Source organism: Trichophyton verrucosum (assembly GCF_000151505.1).
Source record: "Trichophyton verrucosum HKI 0517 chromosome Unknown contig00384_1.f1.exp, whole genome shotgun sequence".
Classification (NCBI taxonomy): Eukaryota; Fungi; Ascomycota; class Eurotiomycetes; order Onygenales; family Arthrodermataceae; genus Trichophyton; species Trichophyton verrucosum.
Window position 1 is genome coordinate 17,153 of NW_003315379.1, and position 16,217 is coordinate 33,369.

Here is a 16,217-nt window from a genome sequence, read left to right on the forward strand (position 1 = left end):
CCTAACCTGATCATAAACCCATGGTAGTCTTTAGAGGCCCTAGATAACGCCAGAGATGCTTTACAAGGTCAGGATCTCGCTTTATCATCCAGTATGAAAGGATCCCGACAGCAACTGTGGCACCAACAAGCTTTATAGAAAAAGAGTGCTTTCGAATAAGCAATGCTGCATCTTTGCGCATCTTTTCCCGCTGCAGGCCCCGGATCTGCTGATGAAAGTAGCCCCTTGCTTGATCCGGAGTTGAATGCAAGCCAGGGTTTCTCAGCGTTTTAAGGACACTGTAGGAGGGTATAGATTTCCACGCACCGCAGGGGAGCTTTTCAGGTGGATGGTCTTGGTATATCCGTACCGTATTCGAAATCAGGGTCTCGAGGTCCAGTGGGCGGGGTAGTTTTGACAGGACACCATGAAACATCTCAGGCTCATCCTGAGGAATGTCGTACAGTTCGTCTTTTCTTGAGAGAATGATGGTAGCAAACAGGTATATTGATACAACCGGTTCATGGGCGAGAATGAAGTCGTAGAGCCGGGCAATGTGAGCATATTCTTCAATGTCATGTGCGTAAAGCGTTAGGGTGGCAGCAAGGGCGAAAAATGGTTTGGTGCCAGATAAATGTTGGCCAAGTTTCTGGTCTACGGATGTGATGATGGCGGGTAGTAGCTGAAGATGTGTAAGTGCGGGAGAGAGAGACGGAAGCATATAGTCTCTTATGCGAAAGAGAGAGATATGTTCCAGAGCTTGATAGGCATGTTTACGGTCAAGAACGAGGAGTAGGACCTGGGCTATGTCATGGTATCCTTGGAAATAGCAAAGCATGGGGTTTCGCCGCAAGACTGATACGATCAAGTCTAGGAGTTCATCTCTTTTATCCTTGAGATGTTTCTCTGTCTTATCTGAAGGATAATATTAGTGCATCTGCCAGGATATACTCTCCGTAGCAAAGTGTCCACGTTGACGAACTTACAATTGGGGTAATAAACAAATGATCTATCCACATCTAGTTTGACTTGATCCTCATCGCCGTGGCATGGCAGCTCAGACAGTGGTGGAAGTTCCAGTGTGTGGGTAGCACGTACATATCCCTGAAGAATTGGCCCTGGTAAGAAGCATTTAGTCAAACCGTCGGCAAAAAATGCAAAAAACACGCTACAAGCTCCTATCTTACAAACTTGTTTTCGTATGTCATCTTCCAGCAAGCCCCCCTCAGAGGTGGCGAGCTTAGCTAACAGCCTAACATCTCTTTTTCTGCTTGCTTTGACGATCTCTGCTCTCTTCCGACGGTAGGCTTTTGAATCAGCAAGCAGCCGACCTGGATTGATATCTCCTGCCTTGGGTTCTTCGTTTGCCATTACACGATTCGTTTCTAGTTTCCCGCCCATCGACAGGTTCGGTTGACTGAGAGAGGAATGCAACTATGAAGGTATGGAGGGTATCAAGCGCAGACTCCTCGAGTGGCCAAGTAAAGGGCAGAGAGGTAAAACACAAGAGTTGGTTGAACCTTTCCAGGGGATCAATCTGAGATGGCTGTATATGAATTTTGGTATATATGGTATACCCCGTTGGAGGGGAAAAGCACCTGCTAAAGCTCTATCGGGCTTAGAGGAAAGCCATGCCGAGCAATCAAGGGGTGGTCGTGCGTGTATACAAGCAGTGATGGTCCCACGGGTGACGGAGTTGCAAGATAAAGGTAGTGGCTATGCCTGGGGTAAAGCGTCGAGAGGCCAGCTATGCAAGTATATCTGTGCTGCAGAGATGGGTATGACAGGCAGCGTCCAGCCTATATTCTAGAAAAACTTATAGCTCGAAAAATGCCAGCTATCTGAATGGCCCGCCTGGAGAACGATACGTCTATGGACGATGCTGTCCGGTGTTGGTGATACCGGCGTAACGTCTGGGCTCGCAGCTTCTCGGCCGCTGGTTGGCTGGGGCGGAGAAACTTCCTTCCGGGAAACTTTTCCGTCCACTGAGGCACCGTCTTGGGAGGTCGCAACATCGACGTAGCGGGAAGAACAAGGAGGACGAGGAAGTACAAGCAGGACACACCCGACTTTCTTCTCTTCGACGAGGCCGGGGAAGCGCAGGTGTCCTTGGGGGGTGTCTTTTTCTCCGTCTTTTCGGGCTTTTGCGACGCCAAAACATCATAACAACAAGGGGTTCTTCCACGGCGCCCTTTTTGCTGGTCGTCTAGTTAGCCTCACAGTGGGTTAGTCCCTCCCGAAAACCCGCCAAACATTTGTGTACTCTATGTGGTGCTTCTGTATACAACGAACATCCCAGCCCACCCTTAGGACCAACGGTGATTATTCTTTTTCTTACTGGGAATGCAGCTTTATTATACCCGGCATGGCCAAATGAAACATCCATCTCGCTGTCCTGCGTTATCTTGGAGGGTCCGATACCTCGTCACTCCTCTTGAGGCACCACTGGTGTAGAGTGGTATATATGACCTCGGCTGCCCTTCTGTTTGTTCTCTTTTAAATCTACAGACACACAAAATCTCCAGCAAGGGAAAATAAGCCTAGCAATACTACCATATCCGACCAAGCAAGCCCTGGTCTTCTACTTCGCTAATAGATACTCCCTTCCTAGCCAAATAGTGTATGGAGTACCCCGCAGTGCATTTAGGATTCTATATAGGACCCCTTTTCCAGTCTTTGCATTCATTATACTTACCATTTGCCTCATGGTTCTACATTTTTTAGGCAGCCCAGATCCAGTACACTGAAGATAGCCAGGATACCGCATATTGGTGGTTACCAAGTAGGCCGTGTTTAAGCAGAGGAACGCCTCTGTTTTAGAACTTATGTTCAGGTCTCACCCTAATTCCTATTTTATCGGTGCAAGCCTTTTGTTTCTGTCTACCAGGGATCAATAACTTTTCTTGAACTTCACGATGTCGTTACAGACCACCGTCTTGGTCAATGGGACGTGGGCCACGAGGACGGTTGATATTGGAGAACTCCTCTTTCGAAACCGTGAATCGGACAGTATCTCGGGAAGAGCAGAGAAGGCCCAAACACCTGCTACTGGAATACTGTCCAGAACCCTTGCTCAAGGGCCTGCGGTTCAATGGATACTCCCAGCTCGCCTCAGACACCAAGATCAAAATGATGTTGTGTTTATTGGAGATAAATTCATCCAGATCAAGGAGCTAGTCCCAAGCGGCCACCTAGAAGAAGTGGTTACCAAGTCTGATTTCGACTCCAGGATTATCGGTGCCAAAATAATTAACTCTCAACCAGGTCCCGAACTAGAAGATCAAATAAAACAAGGTGGAAGGATCTCAAGCCACTCTACTCAAGAATCACAAGATGAAGGAAAGGTCCCACCTCATATATTGGTTCTAGTTTTAAGCTCAAAGGAAATTCTTTTTATGTTTACCAAGCCTGGATCTCGTGGTGTTCCTGAGTTTGTTTATTCTAGACGCCCCTTGCCAGCAGATACGAGTGCTCTAGAGGAATATGGAAGACACATCGCTGTGGAACCACGGTAAAGTTAAGGCATTCCGTATTGAAGCAAAACTGTAATACTAACAAATACAAGGGCACGAGCAATGGCCATTTGTGCCGCGCAAAAGTTCTTTGGTGTATTCTCTCTGAAATCTCCATCTATGATCCAAGCAGAAATGGCTCAAGGACCCGTAAATCCCATCAAGGAGGTAATGTCTTCCACACTAATACCCTTGGCCAAGAATGCTCACGTTGGTATTCTATGAACAGGAGTGTTTCTTCCGTGCGGACGGTGACATTTTGAGGATGGAATTTCTTTACCCGACGCCACCAGATAATGACAGAATAATTCTTCTATTGCTTATAGCTCAAGACTCCGAGTCTTATTATGTTACTTACGACTGGACTTCCATGGAAACGCTGCGATCTGTGGACCCAAGGATCAACAGCCTTAGGCTTTCTAACCATTTTCGTCTGCCAACAGTTCTGATACCCCTAATTCACTCAACTTCTTTCATGGTTGCAACACACTCGACCATGTCCATCTACAAGAATGTCTTGAATACAGATGGGCCTGTCGTACCAATGAACTGCCCCTTCCCAACTCTAGAACATCGCCCACGTTCGAGAAACCAAGTTTGGACTCACTGGGCTCGAGCCAGGCGCAATCGGATTAGAAACTCCCAGTTTGACGATATTTACCTATGCCGCGAAGATGGTATGATTTTATACCTGGAGATAGGCAAGTCTGGAGATATAGAACGCCAGTCCAATCTAGGTTCGCTAGGCTGTAACCTTGATACTGCCTTCGCAATCCTCCCGGAAGGATACCAGGCCGGAGATGTCCTGGTCACCGCCGGTAGCATGTGCGGTGGTGGCCTCTTTATTGAAGATGCTCGAAAACCACCAAGATGTATACAGAGAGTCCCGAACTGGGGCCCTATCCTAGATACCGCCGTGATAAAGGCAAGACGTCCTACTCCAAACCCATTGTCCAGAGACACCCAACAAGGCATGGGGCTACCATTTGATCGAATCTTCACATGCTCCGGTGTTGGACCTGATCATGGCACTATCTCCGAACTGAGATATGGCATTGAAGCACAGATAGGCCTCAATATTGAACATGGGGCTTGTTCAAGTATAACAGGAGTATGGGGAATTCCTGTCCCTAGAGGAGAAGGCACCCTTTGCCTGCTAACAGACCCTATGACGAGTTCTTTGATCTTTATACCAATAAGTGGCACTGAGGAAGCATTTGCTATGGACGAAGAACGAAGTGGTTTAGATCTTGATCACCCAACACTAGCAGCCAGTATAACGCCAGACGGTATTGTAGTACAAGTCACTGATGCATCAATTCGGTTGAGCCACGTTGTCTTCCAGCAGCGATCTTCTATAACATGGGATGATCCAAACGACCGAGCCGTTGTAGCCTTCACCAGTGGGCCTCTCTCTCTTGTTGTCGTAGCTATAAGAAGCGGTAGCGATGTTCGAGTGGAACTCCGGAGCGTCAGTTCTGACGAAAACGGGTGCAAATGTACCCTCATTGGACTGCCTCTTGCTCTCGACCAGGAACCAATTTGCTTCGACGTTGAGGAGCTTGGCGGCAAATTATATCTCTTTATTGGTACAAGCGAAGGGAAACTCCTGATTATGGCAATAAATAGCCTGGAAGGCTTGACTCCTCACCTTGAACGTGGGATCATGATGGGCAAGGATGACCTTAATTCACCGGTGTTCGAATCTCTAAAGCTCATATCCACCGTTGGCGAGGAGAAAAGGCTGATGGTCCTATTTTGTGGCCTCCGGAGTGGGCATTTGATTCCCTTCAGAGTCACTCAAGATGATACTTCATTCGGTAAGTCATTAGCAATTTTCGGGCGGTAACAGAACAGGAATACTGAAATGATACATATTCACATAGAAATACACCAATTGCCGCCTCATAAACTCGGTGAAACTTCTGTTCGAATTGGAGGTTATGAATCTGATAAAACCTTGGCTGTCGTCTCATGTGGTCCAGGTCTTTGGAGGGTGTCACACAGCCCCATTGAGGCGTCATTGCATTACTCTCTGGAGAAAGTTTGGATCACTGATCAAAGCAAGGTAAGCCACTGGTAACTCATCGTTCCTAGGAAAGGTGATGCTAATTGGATTACAGCCTGAAAAGATGCAGCCTATTGTCGATATATTCAACTGCGTTGATTTACCTGCACAGGCACCAGCCACAGGCCTTAGTGGTTCCTTGTTATGTATTACCGACAATACTCTCTTTGCCTGTAGCTTGGAGAAAGTTGCAAAAGCTGTTCCTCGCGAGATACGTGTCCGGGGAAATCCGAAGAGACTCGTATATTCCGAATATTTGAACAAGTTGATTGTGGCTTATAATAGGGTGGACTTTGACTTCACTTCGTCAACGGAGGGCACCAAACGCTGGATATGGCCCAAGATTGGGTTTCTAGACCCTGATGGGGAGACGCTAATTTCAGCACCAATCGATCTTAGGGCTAGAGGCAATGAATCGACTACACCTACAGTGCTCACTCGCCAACCTGTTGGAGCATCCGGTGAAAAAGTGACAGCATTGGTAGATTGGAAATTCTACGGTGAAGGTAATGAATACCACATGATTGTGGTAGGAACTTCCTTTCCACAGGTCGAATACAAAGCGGGGAGAGACATCTGTGTTGAATACAGAGGGAGAGTTGTTTACATTACAGTTCGGCAAAACCCACCAGGTATCGGTAACATTGATTGCATGACCAAACGCATTCACACGTACAACCAACCAGTCCGAACAATAACCTCGTTCGGACCGAGCTCCCTGATCGTGGCCTCTGGGGATGACTTGCTAATGCAGACCCTGGATCCATCCACTCGAAAATGGCGAAGCCTGGAGCCTCACCATCTTGAATCCCATGCGGTTTCAATCACTGTGAAGGAGCCGTTTATCTACGTCCTGACCGCCCGCCACTCGCTTATTGTCCTTCGAGCGACGCAAGAGGGGCTAATTTTGCATGCTCAAGCGGGCGTTGATAAAGGGGGACTTGACCATGTGAATCTTGATGGAGAACTCAAGACTATATTCACAGCTAATCGCGGCGGAGCAGTAATCGGCCTAAGAGAGTTTGGATTAAAGGATGACAGGCTGGTTAGGCCCGTCTTTTCTGCCATCACCCCTTCCGCAGTGGTACGAGTATGTCGCAGTTTCCGGCCCCACTCCGGCGGCTGCGAGATAGCTTACGGTACAACACTGGATGGCACGCTTTATCGGTTCCAGATGCTCACAGAGAACGAATGGCGGATCCTTCGATTCATTCAATATTCATGTCTTGCGGACACCAATATCTGCCCTTTCCGCCGTAAACGCCGAATGGCTGCGGACGAACTATGCCCTTTGCCAGACAAGCCTGAATACATGCATATTGACGGTGACATTCTTGCTCGTCTTATCAGCCGCGGAGCCAGGTATCTTGAAGATATGATGCGGAGGACCACCCCAGACAATGCTCCGCCTGCGTATGCCGAAAAGAAGGTAGAAAGATTCATCGAATTCGCCAGGCTAGTTGTAGGCGAGACAAACGACCCATTTACGGATATCCTGATGTGGATGGAGAATATGCTCCGGATTGAAATCTAGCACGCCACATCACTGCATATCTGGTGGGTAACTTCTCCATGGAAGGCGTACTCTCCTTTCCATCCGTGTTATAGAAGAGTTGATGCCATACCTGACCTTTTTATCTTTTCTCTTGTAGCTGTTCATAGCGGGATACTTTGTATAGGCTGTTACGAAAAAAAAGGGGGGGGAGGGGGTGGAGGGGGAAGGCAGACGGTGCACTACATTCAACATTCTCCAACATTCTACAATTTCGGCACTTTCATTTTAGACTGCGTCGCTTTCAGCTCAGGGATACAAAAATAATGTCGAACATTTACATTTGGCCGGCAGCACATCCTTGCAGCTGAACTCGCCACACAAAGGAACAGGCTGAAGCGCACTCGAAGACATCCTACCTTAACTACGCTTAGGCGGAAAAAGGACTAGCAGTAATCATTGTATTACTCCAACCAGCATACCGGATGCCTCCTAAAACCGGAGTATAAGGTATCAATATAACTTCTCCTTACATGCTGATCTAGATATCAAATAGATATCAAAACCAGGGCCACGAAAAATAGGCGAGCGCTTAGCTTAGTAATTTTGAGCTTCGTTCGAACTGTGAACAATTTTTAGCCTGCGGCAAGTGTAAAAAAAAAACCCCCCACTAGTTAACGAATGGGCTGTCAACCGAGTAAAGTGGCATGAGGGGAGGACGCTTCCAACGGAACACGGTATAGACGGGCTATAAAATTAGAGACTACGTAGTTTAGGTAGTGAGAGAAAAGGCAGAAGAAAGTGAGGTCGCAGTTGGAGGCGGAAAAGCCCCAACCTTAACAGGGTCCCTTGAAGTAACTTAACAAATGCCACCCGCTATCAACTTTTTACGATAAGCATTGTTCGAGGGACGAAGTCACCCACAAACCTCGCTTTTATATCAATCCCGCGTACAAGAACGGCAAAGAAGCGCCGGGTAAGCTGCAACTAGTTATTGATCTCCTGGGAATTTTTCAGGCGAGTTCCTTGCTAATCTCGTTTATAGGAAAAGAAAACTCACAACACACACGACCGGTCCGAGATGGCGCCTAAAAAGAAGTCAAATAAAAAGGCCGATGACGACTGGGAAGCAGAGCTGGGCGAGTCGATAGCTCCGGCAAACCAGACTGAGAAGAAGGAAGAGCCTCAAGCTGACGCCGCTGCTCCGGAGGAAGACGATGACTTGGGTGGTGGACTGCTCGCAGCTCTGAGGAAGAACAAGAACAAGAAGGCAAAGAAGGGAAAGCCCACCAATGATTTTGTGGAGGGAGAAGATCCTGTTTCTACTATAGAGAGCAAGCAACCTGAAGAGGGCACGTTTGACGATGACGATGTCTTTGCTGGAAAACCAAAGCCAGCCAAGGGAGCTGCAAAGAAGGAAGCAGCCAAACCAGCAGAACCTGAGGAGGGTGGAAAGCTGAAGTCGAAGAAGGAAAAAGAAAGGGAGAAGAAAGAGAGAGAAAAGCAGAGGAAAAAGGAGCAGGTGAGATATATGATTTATTGCTGGATATACGATTTAAGGTGTACGGTCCTTACTGACGCCTCCGTTTACTAGGCTGCAAAGAAGAAAGCATCAGCTCCCGCAGCTGCTGCTCAGGCTGCCAAACCGGAAGCTACAAAACCTACCCCTGCTGCTGAGACTAAACCGGCCCCAGCCCCAGCTGCTGAGCCTGCCGGAAAGAAGAAGAAGATCCCTGCTCACTTAGCTGCAATCCAGAGACAGCAGGAGGCACTGCGAAAGCAGCAGGAAGAAGAGGCACGCCGTCTAGAGCTTGAGAAGACATTGGCCGAGGAAGAGCGCAAAAAACTAGAGGAAGAGGAGCGAAGAAAAGAGGAAATCCGTCAGAGAAAGAAGGAAAAAGAAAGGGAGAAAAAGGAGCAGCTTAGACGAGAAGGAAAACTTCTGACCAAGGCCCAGAAGGAAGCAAGGGACCGAAATGAGCTGCGAATGAAGCAATTGCTAGAGGCCGGTGGTGCTGTAGTAGCTGGATTGGAAGAAAAGCCCACGGAAAAGAAGAAGCCAGTGTATGAGAATAAGAAGAAGCGTGGAGGCAAGAAACAGGAGGAAGACCTGGAAGCTGCTGCAGCCAGAGCCAAGGCACAGCACGAAGCCGAGGAGGCTGAGAGAAAGCGACTGGAAGAGGAGAAGAAAGCAAAGGAGGCAGCTGAGGCAGCCAAAAAGGCCGAAGAAAGTGATGATGATATCAAGGAGTCCTGGGATGTTTCGTCTGACGAGGAAGACGAAGCCAAACCAGAGGCTAAGGAGGAAGCCCCCAAGGCTGCTGGAAAGGAGGAGCCAGAGGCCGGTACGCCCGAGGAATCCGAGTCGGAAGAAGAGTCGGAAGAAGAATCCGAGGAGGAAGATGTCACATCTACACAGAAAGCCCTTGCACAGAGGAAGGCAGAAGCAGCAGAGAGAAGAAGGAAGCAGCACGAAGAAGCAGTGGCAGCACAGTCGAAGGACAACCTTCGTTCTCCTATTTGCTGTATTCTTGGACACGTCGACACTGGAAAGACCAAACTTTTGGATAAAATCAGACAGACCAATGTGCAGGAAGGCGAAGCTGGAGGTATTACGCAGCAAATCGGAGCTACCTACTTCCCCGTCGACGCTCTCGTCCAGAAGACTGCAGTCGTTAATAAAGATGGCAAATTCGACTTCAAGGTTCCCGGGCTTCTTATCATCGATACCCCTGGGCACGAGTCCTTCTCCAATCTTCGTTCAAGAGGATCCTCTCTTTGCAACATTGCTATTTTGGTTGTTGATATCATGCACGGTTTGGAACCCCAGACTCTCGAGTCCATGAGGCTTTTGCGTGACAGGAAGACTCCCTTCATCGTGGCTTTAAACAAGATAGACAGATTGTTCGGCTGGAAGAAGATTGACAACAACGGCTTCCAGGACAGTTTGGCTAAGCAGAGCAAGACAGTTCAAAGCGAGTTCAAAGACCGAGTTGCGAAGACTAAGCTCGCCTTTGCAGAGCAAGGATTTAACTCCGAGCTCTACTATGAAAACAAATCCATGGCTCGCAACGTTTCTCTGGTTCCTACTTCGGCCCATACGGGTGAGGGTGTGCCTGATATGCTGAAACTACTTGTCACTCTTACTCAGGAGCGTATGACCAATGCACTTATGTACCTTTCAGAAGTGGAATGTACAGTTCTGGAAGTGAAGGTCATTGAAGGTCTCGGTACTACTATTGATGTTGTCCTTTCCAACGGTGTACTTCGTGAAGGAGATCGTATCGTCCTTTGCGGTCTCAACGGGGCCATCGTCACGAATATTCGAGCCCTTCTCACTCCGGCCCCAATGAAAGAACTGCGACTCAAATCTGCATACGTCCATAACAAGGAAGTCAAGGCTGCGCTTGGTGTCAAGATTGCTGCTAACGACCTTGAACACGCTATTGCTGGTTCCCGACTTCTTGTGGTCAACCATGATGATGACGAGGAAGATCTTACGGATGAAGTCATGTCTGATCTAGAGAACCTCCTCAGCAAGGTTTCCAGAGACAACCGTGGTGTTGCCGTTCAAGCTTCCACTCTTGGTTCCCTCGAAGCCTTGCTAGAGTTCTTGAGGACATCAAAGATTCCTGTTGCCAATATCTCCATTGGACCTGTATACAAGCGTGATGTGATGCGTGCAGGCGCTATGCTTGAAAAAGCCAAGCAGTACGCCGTCATGCTCTGCTTCGACGTCAAAGTTGACAAGGAAGCCCAGGCTTACGCAGATGAGAATGGCATTAAGATTTTCACTGCTGATATCATTTATCATCTGTTCGATGACTTTACGAAGCATATGGAAGAGCTTGCAGCCCAGAGGAAGGAGGAGAGCAAGCTACAAGCCGTTTTCCCTTGCGTCCTGTCACCAGTTGCTGTGTTCAACAAGAAGGACCCGATTGTTATTGGTGTTGATGTTACTGAAGGCTCCCTCCGTCTTCTAACACCCATTGCAGCCGTGAAAACTAACCCAACCACTGGACAGAAGGAAGTCATTAGTCTCGGTAGAGTGTGAGTTCACCTCCGACTTATTCCGTAATCAGATGCGTTTGTACTAACTTTTGGCCGCATAGAATGTCTATTGAACGAGACCACAAGCAGCTCCCCATCTGCAAGAAGGGACAGCCTTCCGTTGCCATCAAGATTGAAGGGCCCAACCAACCGCTGTACGGCCGCCAGCTCGAAGAAAAGGATACACTTTACTCGATGATTTCCCGAAAGAGCATAGATACACTCAAGGAATTCTACCGATCAGACGTGACGATGGAAGAATGGGCACTTATTAAAAAGTTGAAGCCGGTGTTTGATATCCCTTGAAAGTCCTTACAGCGCCAAACCGTCAACCCGTTAAAGACACCATGATTCATGTTAACCAGCATGCAAGAAAGCTATCTTTGTAATGACCTTTTGTCTACCTCTTTTGTCTACCTTTGCCTGTGGGATATCTAAAAACTTCCATGAGTTGATCGCGTAGAATTATCATTCTTCCCTTTTTTTTTTCGCTCTTTTTTTATACGATTCAACATAATGGGCTTGTGAGCCAATGTTCAACCAAATTGCGCATACCATGCCACCATGCAATAATACAAGTACTTGTCCAGTATAGATATACAAGAATCGATCAAGACAAAATAGAAAAGGCCAGGTCAAGCCAGTGTTTCAATTCTCAGGCCCATCCCACCTCTCTACTCGCCCACCATTCTTCTCCCAGTCCAAAATACTCCCATCATAAACCCCGATTCTGTCAGCATCATACCCCGCTCTAACAGCCAGTTCGCCCGCCGTACGGGCCCGAATGCCAGCCTTGCAGTAAAACACCATTTTGGCAGTAGTATTATCATCACCTCCCTCAGTCCCTGGCTTTGGAAAGCCGAAACGAGTCAAGAACTCGTCCGGGGTCAAGAACATGGCGTCTGTCTGGGATCCGATGGGTATGGAAAGGGCGGAAGGGATGATGCCCGTTGCTTCGAGTTCGGGGGGTTCGCGGACATCGATTAGGATTATATTTGGTTTTGAGGAGGGCGAGGAAGAGTCTTGTGTGGGTAAGGCGGAGTTTATCTGCTGGCTGTCAGGAATTCTGTAAAGATAGCTAGGGTAGTTGATAGTTGGCGGTGCTTACGTCTTCGAATTTGTATTCTTTTAAGGAGAGGGGTTCGTAGGAGCCGTTTGATTGTGGTAGACGAGCGGTGTTGGAGAGTAGTCGAGCATGGCGGGCTGGCCGGGTATATATAGTCTTATGGGAGGGAGCTTGCCTGGTATTTGCGGCAATGGTAGATTGCGCTCGCACCCTTATACCCTGGAGCCGACGGGCAGGGACAGCAACGGCGGAGGTGGAAGGCCGAGACGCCCTCGAGCACAGACGAAGGGCTGTTCTGTTAGAAAACATTGTTGCTCTGCCTGTTGACTACAATATTGGTTGATGATGCTGGTGAATCAAAGGCAGGATCCATTGGAAGTAAAAAAGTCGCAGGCCTCGGCAAGTCGACGCCGGGCCTCCGCAAAAGGGAAATAAGGTTTTTATTTTGGGTTTTCTTTTTAACTCCGAAGGCAGAGGATGATGACGTAAGAAATATAAATAAATAAGAGAAAAAAACCAAAATAATAATAATAATAAAATAAACACTTTGATTGACGTTGACATTGACGTTGAGCCGCTAAGGATAAGTTCTCGGGAAGGAAAAAGAAACAAGACAAGGTGAAGCATGGGGTGAAGCGAGGTTGAAGTAAGAGAAGAGGAAGAGGTGTCTTCACCGAATATCATTCATTAATAGCGATTAAGTATTATATGCACTCCGTAGCATGCCCCGATTAGCTGTTGCGATGCGTTAAAGCCGCCCCCCCGTTCCCCTTTCCCATTTCCAAAGGCGAGACCGAATCGTCAAGACAGACGAGTTGCTCGCACTGTTCTCGTATACCATATACGAGCCGTTTTCTGAACTTAAAAAGCTTTTGCGAAAGAAGTAAAAAAAAGAAAAGAAAAGAAGAAACGAGAAACTGTAAAGGGCGTGACGAGGGAAGAAATAAGAAGATCAAATGCGAAGCCAAAAGTGAAGTAGGAGAGAGGGAATGGTGTGGGAATCATATGAGGGAGGGGAACGTCTGGGGTAGAAGTTCCATGGAGCTTAAAGGGGAGAAGGGAAGAATAAGGGATGGGATGGGGCATTAATAGAGTTAAGGGCGGGGTGCAAGGCAAAGCCCGTCATGCTGTAAAAGGATCACCGTACATAATGTATTCAGCGTGATGAGAGAAAAGAGGAGGGGTAGAAGAATGAGAGAAGAAGAAGAAGAAGAAGAAGAGGGAGGGGGGAAGGAGTGCAGGTTAGTTAGGTATTAAGGTGAGGTGTGTCCTCGAACCGGTTGTTTCGATAATTGGGGGTAGGGGTGTAAAAAAGTTACCCCATCCATGGGTCATTCACGACATCATTCACTCTGGTCGGGGTCGTACGACGAGTGGGCAGTCATCCTATTAAAAAAAAAAAAAAAAAGTTAAGTATCGCGGGAAGTATGTGCGAACGGATCAGCTGAGGCGGCACCATACCTGTGGGAAGATGGTAGCGAAGACTTTGATATCTTCGGACTGGGGGGTCGTGTGGTGCTCCCAGTCGAGGGCCATACTGGCCTTTCCAATCAGGGCCATCAAATTGAGCTGTGCATAAGTCTGTCCTAGGCAGTAGTGAGGACCTGTTCCGAAAACGAGGAAGTTCTTTGCGTTCTGCTCGGCCGTCCCAGTGATCCATCGCTCTGGAATGAAGGATTCCGGGTCTTCGTAGGCCTCGGGGTCATGGGTAGCCGGCCAGACGGATGGGACAATCATGGAGCCCTTGGGAAGAGTGTAGGTAGGGGTGACTGGGAAGTCCTTCTTAACTTCATAGGGAACCATGATGACTGGAGGGCGGTATCGGAGGGTCTCTTTTACGACAGCACGGGTATAGGTGAGCTGGTCGAGCAGTTCCATCGAGGTAGGTGCGTTGCGATCACCGTTCCGGACCTTGAGGTTCTCCTCGCGGACCTTGTCGAGGATGTCGGGGCGATCGGCCATGATCTGGAAGAGCCAGGTACAGGCGCTGCTGGTTGCGTCCTGAGAGGCAAAGAGGAAGGTGAAAATGGTCTGTGCAATCTCATAATCCGAAAAATCACGGAGGATGTGCTTTGGCTTCTCGGCGTCAGGCACAGAGATGCCCTTGGCGATCTTTTCACGGTAGGCAGCGGAGTCGAGCATGGCCTTGACCCAGCCGTCCATGATGCAGGAGATCTCGTGGCCAGCAGCCATGCGGACCTTGCTCTTTGCCGCACACTTGCTGAACTCAGCCAGGACCATGTCAGCTGCCTTCTTTCCGTACCACGTCTTGGTGAAGGGAAGGATGATGGGGAAATTGACGAGCTCGAGAGCGGCGGTGATGAGGTAGTAGTCGTTGGCAATCTTGACCACGGCCTCGTTGGTCATGTAGTCGCCCACAAAGGTCTGGCAGGAGAGAGCACACATGAGCTCTCTGAACTGCGGCATCCAGGGGATTGGCTTGTGGTTGTTGTCGGCGGACTCCTTGATGAACATGCTAAAGTACCTGTCGTAGACGCTGTCGAGAAGGGGCATGTAGACGCTCAATGCCTGTCTGGTGAAGAGGCCGTTGAGACCCTTGCGGTACTCGACATGGTCCTTGCCATCGAGGAAGACCCAGTTGGTCTTGCCGAGCAGCTTGTGAGCCGAGTCGACGACGCAGGGCTTGACGTACATGGGCGAGTTGAACACTTTGCGGGCCATGTCACGGGTAGATGCGATCACGACGAACCTGCATAGCCGGGACATCCGCCATCAGCACAATGCCATTTATCAATGGGATGTATATTATAACAATACAAAGGTACAGATAGGGAGGTCAACGTACTTGTGGAAGACGGAGACGCAGCTGAGGTCTCCACTGGCCCATTTTGCCTTGTATTCAGAAAACTTGGGGTTGACGGACTCGAGGAAAGGCCCCATGAAGGGGATCTTGAACCGGGGGCCGACAATTGACCCCTTGAGCCATATGTATTTAACTACCCACGATGGTCATGTCAGTCAACCGACAACCCACACACAGATAGAGAGAAGCGACGAGACGGCGCCGGAATGAGAGGGAACTGACATTGATCGTAGGCGACCGCGAAGAGGAAGAGCGCAAGCACGGCGCCCCAGCCGGACATGTTGTTGACGAGGGCCATGAAGAGGCCGGACGGCGAGGCGACGGCGGCATGAAGAGACGCATCTGCTGCCGGCGAGGCAAAGCTCCCGTTGACGCTGGCCATGCTTTCGCTGGTTGATGGTTGTTTTGTCGTTGTTGTTGTCGTTGCTGTCGTTGTCGTCTGATACCGAGATATAGGTGGGCGAGAAGAGAGCTCTCTCTCTCTCTCTCTTTCTCTCTTCCTGTCCAAGACAAGCTGCCAACTTAACTAAGAAACTCCCTTGTTGACTGGTTCAAGTATGGCCCATGCAGCGACCGGCGAGAGTACAGAACAGCAGAGACCTGGCTGCTGCGAAATAGAGAGAGATATCGCGGACTCTCTTCCTGTCTCTCTTATGATTATTATTTTCCTTCCCTTTCTCTCCTGCTTGCTTGTCCCTTTTTTTTTTGTGATATATTTTGTTTGCTCTGCAGGAAGAAGAACGAAAAGAAAGTCGGGAAAGTCGAAAAAAAAAAAAAAAAAANGCAGGAAAAAGAAAAACCAACAAATCATTAAATTAATTTTAGAAAAAGAAAAAAAAAAAAGAAAAAAGAGAAATTAAGATAGGCGGATTAGTCAGCAGCATGCAAGGACCGGGAAGATGATTGGTCAGAGGCCCAAAGAGGCCTAGCGCGGAGGACGGAAGCCGGGGTGGGCCGAGCAAGGGCCACGAGCCACGCACTTGCCGCATGCCAAGGCCGGGTTTATGCCGAGTTTCTGCACACTTTATGCACGGGGCCGTGGTCATAAGGCGGGGCAGGGCGTGGCAGTAGTCAGATGTATCTATCACGTGATTATCTCGTATAACGAGTCACATGACTAGGCGTACCTGAAAAGTGGCTTGAAGGAAGTAAACAAGAAGAGAAGAAGAAGAAGAAAAAGAAGAGAAGAGGAAGAGCCTGTTGAGTAGAGAGAGAGAGAGAGAGAG

General features: G+C 48.6%; 6 protein-coding genes across 6 annotated transcripts; 3 read left to right on the forward strand and 3 right to left on the reverse strand.

Annotated features, from left to right (window-relative positions):
* Positions 1 to 10: 10 nt before the first annotated feature.
* TRV_05088 (uncharacterized protein) lies at positions 11 to 1,350 on the reverse strand (the record flags this gene model as incomplete). The annotated part of the gene is made up of 2 exons (XM_003020766.1): positions 11 to 894; positions 966 to 1,350. 2 exons carry the CDS (start codon positions 1,348 to 1,350, stop codon positions 11 to 13), a joined length of 1,269 nt encoding a protein of 422 aa, XP_003020812.1.
* Positions 1,351 to 2,894: 1,544 nt separating this feature from the next.
* TRV_05089 (uncharacterized protein) lies at positions 2,895 to 3,494 on the forward strand (the record flags this gene model as incomplete). The annotated part of the gene is made up of 1 exon (XM_003020767.1): positions 2,895 to 3,494. The coding sequence occupies one exon, from the start codon at positions 2,895 to 2,897 to the stop codon at positions 3,492 to 3,494; it is 600 nt and encodes a 199-aa protein (XP_003020813.1).
* A 199-nt stretch (positions 3,495 to 3,693) lies between these two features.
* TRV_05090 (uncharacterized protein) lies at positions 3,694 to 7,093 on the forward strand (the record flags this gene model as incomplete). Its single annotated transcript, XM_003020768.1, has 3 exons — positions 3,694 to 5,311; positions 5,378 to 5,559; positions 5,615 to 7,093. The coding sequence occupies 3 exons, from the start codon at positions 3,694 to 3,696 to the stop codon at positions 7,091 to 7,093; spliced, it is 3,279 nt and encodes a 1,092-aa protein (XP_003020814.1).
* Positions 7,094 to 8,132: 1,039 nt separating this feature from the next.
* TRV_05091 (uncharacterized protein) lies at positions 8,133 to 11,407 on the forward strand (the record flags this gene model as incomplete). Its single annotated transcript, XM_003020769.1, has 3 exons — positions 8,133 to 8,573; positions 8,646 to 11,101; positions 11,164 to 11,407. The coding sequence occupies 3 exons, from the start codon at positions 8,133 to 8,135 to the stop codon at positions 11,405 to 11,407; spliced, it is 3,141 nt and encodes a 1,046-aa protein (XP_003020815.1).
* A 342-nt stretch (positions 11,408 to 11,749) lies between these two features.
* TRV_05092 (Rhodanese domain protein) lies at positions 11,750 to 12,476 on the reverse strand (the record flags this gene model as incomplete). Its single annotated transcript, XM_003020770.1, has 2 exons — positions 11,750 to 12,148; positions 12,210 to 12,476. The coding sequence occupies 2 exons, from the start codon at positions 12,474 to 12,476 to the stop codon at positions 11,750 to 11,752; spliced, it is 666 nt and encodes a 221-aa protein (XP_003020816.1).
* A 1,131-nt stretch (positions 12,477 to 13,607) lies between these two features.
* TRV_05093 (cytochrome P450 oxidoreductase, putative) lies at positions 13,608 to 15,517 on the reverse strand (the record flags this gene model as incomplete). Its single annotated transcript, XM_003020771.1, has 3 exons — positions 13,608 to 14,877; positions 14,974 to 15,124; positions 15,214 to 15,517. Coding segments are annotated over 3 exons (1,725 nt in total), but the record flags the coding sequence as incomplete, so codon positions are not given.
* Positions 15,518 to 16,217: the final 700 nt, after the last annotated feature.